The sequence below is a fragment of the Aegilops tauschii genome, chromosome 6 (genome assembly GCF_002575655.3).
Source record: "Aegilops tauschii subsp. strangulata cultivar AL8/78 chromosome 6, Aet v6.0, whole genome shotgun sequence".
Lineage (NCBI taxonomy): Eukaryota > Viridiplantae > Streptophyta > Magnoliopsida > Poales > Poaceae > Aegilops > Aegilops tauschii.
The window spans coordinates 183,257,900-183,264,724 of record NC_053040.3 but is presented as its reverse complement, the minus strand read 5'-3'; the positions used below and the strand labels follow the sequence as shown (position 1 = coordinate 183,264,724).

Below are 6,825 nucleotides of genomic sequence, written 5' to 3'. Positions count from 1 at the left end.
ATTTTTACCTGTTGGGCCACATTAGGAACATAAAAAAAAGATAATCGGGCCGTGCTGTGCCGGCCCGCATGCTTGCCCTTCAGGCCCAGGCACGACCCCTAGGCGTGCCGCGTGCCGTGCCGTGCCGTGCCGGCCCAGCTATCCCGGCCCGTTTGGCCACCTATATTGTGGAGTACCTCTGTATCGTCTAACCTAGTTGCCCCCCTTCTCCAAAGCCGGCGGCGCTTCCTCGTCTCTACCAGAGAGAGAGAGCCCCCCTTCTCCAAAGCCGGCGGCGCTTCCTCGTCTCTACCAGAGAGGGAGAGAGAGAGAGAGAGAGGCGTGGGAGGAAGAGGGATTGGAAGAGGAGCACGAGGAGGATATGGAAGCGTCGGAGGAGGAAGGGGAGGATGTGGTGGTGGGGCAGATGCCAACGTTCATGGTCCCAAAGCACATCAATAAGCGCGCCCTGAAGAACAAGGCCCTCTCCGTCTCCCTCGACAAGAAAGCCCTCAAGTACGGTACCGCAACCTCCTTCGGTCTCTGGGCTGTAGCGGCACGGTGCGATTTGTGTTTGCGTGGGCTCTTAATTTTTTCTAACGCGAATCTTGGACTATAGGGATTTCGTGACTGGGTTTCACAAGAGAAAGAAGAAGAGGAGAAAGGAGGCGCAGAGGATTACGCAGGAGAAGGACAGACGGAAGCGAATCGAGGCACGCAAGAAGGTGAGAAGCTCTCACACAGCATTCTGCTTTTCTGTGTTCTTAGAGCATCTCCAACGGATGATTTAAATTTTGGTGCCACTTGTTCCTCTCCATGTGCACCACCATAATCAAAGCAATATCCTCCCCTTCGGCCCACTCATATTCCTCTTCGGAGGAGGAATCATCCCACAAAGAGAATTCAAATGAACTCATCTACAACACAATACTTTCTATCACAATCGACTCCTACATCGCAATAAGAGAACGGAAAAATGAATTATTTTTACCTTAGAAGCTTTTTGCCGAACACCTAGTGGGCACCGAAGGAGCAGCGGTCGCCGGCGCAGCTAGGAATGGGCTCAGGGGTGGTGCACCGAAGGAGCAGCGGTGACCGGCGCAGCTAGGAATGCGCTCAGGGGTGGTGCACCGAAGGAGCAGCGGTCTTCATGACGTCGACGAGCTGGGGGTTGCGGCAGGAACCGCCGTCGCCTCGTCGTCTGACAGCTGAGAGCTCTGAAGGAGCAGTAGCTCTGCGGTGGTAGCGGCGGTCATGTGGGGGTCATGGTAGCCACTAATGGATCTCCAAGGTGAGCACTGGTGCTACGCGACCATTTCGGGCGGTGGTGGGCGGGGGACGGCCGGAACTGCTGCAAATCGGGCTTCGGCGGATCCTGAACCAGCGACGGCGGAGGGGGTTGTTGCGAGCGTCCGGAGCGGTGGGAATGGGCGGTGGAGTGGCGGCTGGGCCGGGGCGGGCGGTGGACTTGCGGCGGTGGCTGCAACGGCGAGATCCAGCCGGAATCGGTGTTTGGTGGTGGCGGGGGAAACTTCAGCGTGGCAGTTGCAGTTCGTGCAGCTGTGTTTGTGTTTTGAGGCAGCCGGTGGATATTTGCAGCACTTGGGGCCAAAATTTGGGGCTGCTCAAATTTTTTTGCATCACTAAATACAACATCTTCTGTTGGAGCTGGTTTTTTTGTGCCAAGTGCCCAAACAACAGTTTTTTGGGCACCACGGCTGTTTTACATCATCTGTTCGAGATGCTCTTGTTGTTCTTTGGATGTTTTATTGATTTAGTAATAGTTGGTCAAAAGCAAAGATTTCCAAGAGAAGGTTGATTGACCATCGTTTCCTCTATTATTATGTGCCCACCGGACTGTACGATCCTTCTAGTTGAAGGGTTCCCTTAGGCGCCAACATTTTGAGAAGTCTAGGAAGAAGTGTATCATCAGAATGAATGAAAAGCTGAATGGCTGTATCCTACATGGTTAATATTTTTCATATTGGAACATGGGGTGCATTTTTCTTGGGTTAATGCTACCAATAACTGATAGGGATCACTAGTGGAACATTAGGAAAGGGTACTGCAAAGATTTGTTGTGTTGGGTGGTATGTTGAAGGGAAGATGCCTAGAGCTGCGGAATACACAACGCATTCCTGAGAGCTCGACCATGTGCTTTCTGGTACGGGAAAACATGCAAGAAACCAGTTTTCTCTGTTAGACTGAAGGATGTTTTGATGAAACAGGAATGGTAGGGACAGCACTGAATCTGGGCTTACTGTCATTTCAAGTAGATTATCTAGCGTTTCTGTCACATAAATAATATGAACAAGACTTGAAGGGTTTACTGACCAGTGTCATTTTATGTATTTCCAGAGAAAGCAAGAGAAAGAGATTGCTCTATACGGTAAAGTCGTGTCATCAGAAAATGCGGATGGTGAAGACGGTGATGGTGATGGGATGGATGCAGCTGCGCCTGGTGAGTAGAGGGATGAGATTAATTTTACAGCAGTTATTGGCATGATGTTTGTTGATCCTATTGTGCCTTGATTGATTTGGTGCTTATGTAGAAATCAAGACATATGAAGATGGCGGGACTAGAATAACAGTAGTCACCAGTGAAATTACTCATGGAGAGGAGGATGACCAGAAATCCGTGTCAAGGAGCTATGCTAAGGAGACTTGCGGTGTGGTTAGTGCCAAGAAGCAGCCCAGTTTAGGCGTGAAGAAGAAGCCGCCACCAAAGAGGCAATTCAGCAAAAGCAAGAAGACTAAGAAGGTTGACACGAGTAGACGGAAGAACAAAGGAAAGCATTGACGTTGCCTATGGCTGTGGAGGGACGGGCCTGAGTTGCATTTATTTTACTAGCATGCCCGTGCGTTGCAATGGGAGAGAAAAAGAAATACATGCTAGCCGTTGCAACGGGAGAGAAAAAGAAATACACGCTAGCCAAATAAGTATGACTCAATAATCTGACATATGAGTGTCCTCTATTTTAACACAGTGACTCGCCATGTTATCAACATGTTTTATAATTTGCGAACAATTTTGTAAAATAACTAATATTTTTTGAAACTGCGTAAATTTTATGATTTCCCACACATTTTTGAATTCACAAACATTTCATGATTTCTCGAACATGTTTTTCAAAATTCACAATGTTTTGAAATTTGGAAATCTTGAATTAATTTAAAGAAGGAAAAAGCAAAAAAGTGAGAAAAGGAAAGAAAAGAAAAGAAAAGACAAAAGACAAAATGGAAAAAATAGGGGCCTCACGTCCTATGGGCCGGCCCATGAACACGCCCTGTGGGAGGGGACGGGTGTGACAAAAAGAGGGGAGAATTTTTTTTTTGAAGGGAAAAAGAGGGGAGAAATTTGCAGAACCTGGGGATAAAAAAATATACTTTAGCCAAATAACTATGGCTCAATACGTTGACATATGAGCGTCCTCTATTTTAACACCGTTACTCGCCATGTTGCCACTTATCTTTCTTTCCATCATCAACGATGTCCACGTGATTGCAATGTATTCGACATGGTAAATCCCAAGGCAGTGAGCTTGCCACTTCACAACACATTTTAAAAACTTTTAAAACAAATCTCATGGCCACAAACTTGCATTTTTTTTGAGTTTTTTCAACATTTTCTAAATTTCATGGATATTTTTGTCAGATTCACGAATTTGTTTTGAATACACGATTATTTTTTCAAAATCATGAACATGGTTTTTTTCCCTGACATTTCTTTCCAAATTGTGTTTATTTTTATAATTTGCGAACAGTTGTAAAATCACTAATATTTTTTAAAACTACGAAAAATTTATGATTCCCCAAACATTTTTGAAATCACAAACATTTTATGATTTCTCGAACATGTTTTTCAAAATTCGCAACATTTTGAAATTTTGAAATCTCAAATTAATTTGAAGAAGGAAAACATAAAAAATGAGAAAAGAAAGAAAAGACAAAAGACGAAATGCAAAAAATAAAACAGGGGCGTCACGCCCTGCGGGCCGGCTCATGAACGTGCACTGTGTTGGGTAGGGGAGGTGCGTGACAAAAAGAGGGGGAACGTCAGCGAAACCTGGGGATCGAACCCTGGTGTCCATGGTGGAATAGACAGGCTGTAGCCACTGCGCTGTTTCTGTATGTGAGAGATATATGGAGTATCATCTCTATAAAACAACTTAGCACGGCGGCGACTTTGAAAAAAAAATGAATCGTTTTTGACTTATGAGTGGTATTGGTGGGTATTTTTTTTTGTCAATTTATAGGGTAAATTATGTGACGTACCACCAGAAACATTAGCTGCTTTATTATTAGGTAGAGATCAAGTAAAAAGAAATTGCACTAGGTTCAGGTGGTTGGCTTGGGGATAGCGTGCATAGGTCGTGGGTTTGACTCCGACCCTGCACATATTTATTCTTTTTTTTAGTTTAAACCAGTACCGCGGGTTTATTACCAGAAAACTCTAGGGGTTCTGCAAAACGCCACGACAGACCAAGAATATCTATTTGCTTTACTATTATTATTATTAGGTAAAGATAAAGATTTTAAGATAAGAAGATAACAAATTCGGTTATGAATTGTGTTCCTGTTGCTGCATTTGTGTTGTTCTGGCAATTTCTTTGTCATGGTAGGACAAAGGCAACAGACGCCTTGGTCGATGCCAGCGAGGGCGCTCCCCTCCAGTACTCTGGCCGACGCTGCACTCTCATCGTCTCCTCCCTGACCCTTTCTTCCCTTCCCCGGCACAGGAGCACGGGGTCTTTGTCTCGGTCAGCAGTTTGCCTCCACACTGTTTTTTTCCCTTGGGCTCCTCTTCTGGATTGAATCATCCTATTGTTACCCCAGAATACTAGGGAGCCAAAATGTTTTGGTGTTCGCTCTGCTACCTGGTTTGTGTGCTAAACAACTATTTCCATCAAGAAAAGAAAATCATTGATGCTTCAGCCTTATTATGTACTAGTATTTGTCTCAGACCCTCATGTTTCATTTAGTGGAATTGTTGGTAAGGATCTTAGGCCAGTTTTTTTGAGGTGCAGCTTATGCATAAGCTGCGATGGGAATAAGCCTTAGAGAAGCTGCCATAGAAATAAGTCCATGAGAATAAGCCATCCAGTTCTTTTTACCTTCCGTCGTTTGGCTTATTTTCTCATACTTCCGGTGAATAGTCTGTAACACCCTTGGGCATTGGTAGAATTCGCATCAATTTCTGAATCATATCATCCGAATCACTAACAGATCTACAGGTGGCTCACTAATCACTAACAGATCATGATTACTGGAAAGAGAACGAAATGGCTCATCCAAATCGAAGCAAGTCACAGCAGATCGGGAGGATGGGAGGAAGGAGTGGGGAGTGGAGGTTTGAGCAGGAATCGGTGGGGGGATAAGATGGAGGTCGCCCTGGTCCACAGGTGGAGCTGGATGCGGCTGCTGGAGTGGGGCATCGGCCGGAGCAACTGGAAAGGCTGGAGGCAGATGGGGAAGATGTGTTGCCCAGTGAGGCGCGAGAGGGAGGTGCAGCGGCGGAGGGTGGCCTACCCGCCGTCCATCTTGGCGGCGCCGAAGGGACGGGCTGAATCGACGGAGACCGGCGGCGCCGCGGTGGCTGGCCTGGGAGGAACCCTAGCTTCTCTGACGCTGGGTGCGCCCCTCCCGGCGAGATGAGCGAGCGAGAGGACAAGTGAATCGTTTTTCTCGGGGGATCGAGGGAACTGACCAGGGGCTGGGTAGTGGCATTTTTTCTGTAAAATGTGCAAACAACAATGGCAACAAAATATACCTTTCATCTTAGTGGGCTTCTACGGGAAGGAGCTCCACCCCAGCTTATTTTCATTGTGAAGGAGGTCACTGTGAAAATAAGTTAGGCCCAAGACCCCCAAACGAGTTATTTTGGGCTTCTGGCTTATTTCCATAATAAGCTGCCAGAAGCTACAAAAGAACTGGCCCTTACTATGTTCTACTCTTGTGCTGATTACATCTTTCTACTTGTGAAATCTTTCCTTGAGCTTGTAAGCTGCTTTCAAGAAAAGTTCTCGGGTCTACTACTTGCTTAGAGGTTATGTATGTTGTTGACAACATTTTCACTCGCATGCCATGTCCTGCTCATTGTTGCATTTCAAGAATATATGATAATTTAACTAACCTTTTCCCTGTTGTTCAAATGTATCACACGATTTTGCAAGTCACAAATCCTATGCACTTTCTCTGGATGTATTATCATAAACTACTTGATAGCCCTGTATTGGATTTATAGGTCGCCAGCACCAAACGGTTTATTGTTTTTTCCGCCTCTTATTCACTAGTAAACGTGCACGTGCAACGCACGTATAAACACTTGGAATATATATTTCCTCATTCATCCTAGTTAAGAGGCACTTATTCAAATAAAAAAATTATAAGAATATTTTGCACGGCATGAAACGACAAATGTTCTCGCCTCATTCGGGAAAATATTGTTTTGCACCTATTGTGATGTATAGGAAAAAGTGGCATGAAACGATGAATGTTCATGTCTCTGACACACAAACATACATGAAACTGGACAACTCCCTAACTAATATGGAACTGCCATCAGCCCTAAATTACAAAGTCACTAAATAAGCTAATCTATGCTCTTCAATAAACCTTTCCATCCACATTTCATAGAACTCACAACTCCCTAACTAATATGGAATTGGCATTAGCTGCAAATTACAAAGTCAGTAAGCTAATGTTAGTATACAATCCTAGTGAGCTACCATAATTTTTAGATTGGTGAAATAGGCAATGTTCTACAAAACAAATGGATTTGGAACTACCTAGTGGGTTACAATCCTATTAATCGAGCAATCCATGCACACTTTGTATAATAAATGG

The 6,825-nt window shown here is 45.0% G+C and overlaps 1 protein-coding gene across 1 annotated transcript; it reads left to right on the top strand.

Annotated features, from left to right (window-relative positions):
- Positions 1-200: 200 nt before the first annotated feature.
- On the top strand, positions 201-3,063 carry LOC109775299 (uncharacterized). The gene is made up of 4 exons (XM_020334048.3): positions 201-495; positions 599-704; positions 2,338-2,440; positions 2,532-3,063. The coding sequence occupies exons 1-4, from the start codon at positions 362-364 to the stop codon at positions 2,777-2,779; spliced, it is 591 nt and encodes a 196-aa protein (XP_020189637.2). The 5' UTR covers positions 201-361; the 3' UTR covers positions 2,780-3,063.
- The last annotated feature ends 3,762 nt before the right edge of the window (positions 3,064-6,825 follow it).

Excerpts from the sequence above, each read along its gene's own strand:
- LOC109775299 (XM_020334048.3), top strand. The coding sequence starts at position 362 with ATGGAAGCGTCGGAGGAGGAAGGGGAGGATGTGGTGGTGGGGCAGATG. Across the intron at positions 705-2,337 it reads GAATCGAGGCACGCAAGAAG|AGAAAGCAAGAGAAAGAGAT; the intron begins GTGAGAAGCTCT and ends ATGTATTTCCAG. Across the intron at positions 2,441-2,531 it reads GATGGATGCAGCTGCGCCTG|AAATCAAGACATATGAAGAT; the intron begins GTGAGTAGAGGG and ends GTGCTTATGTAG.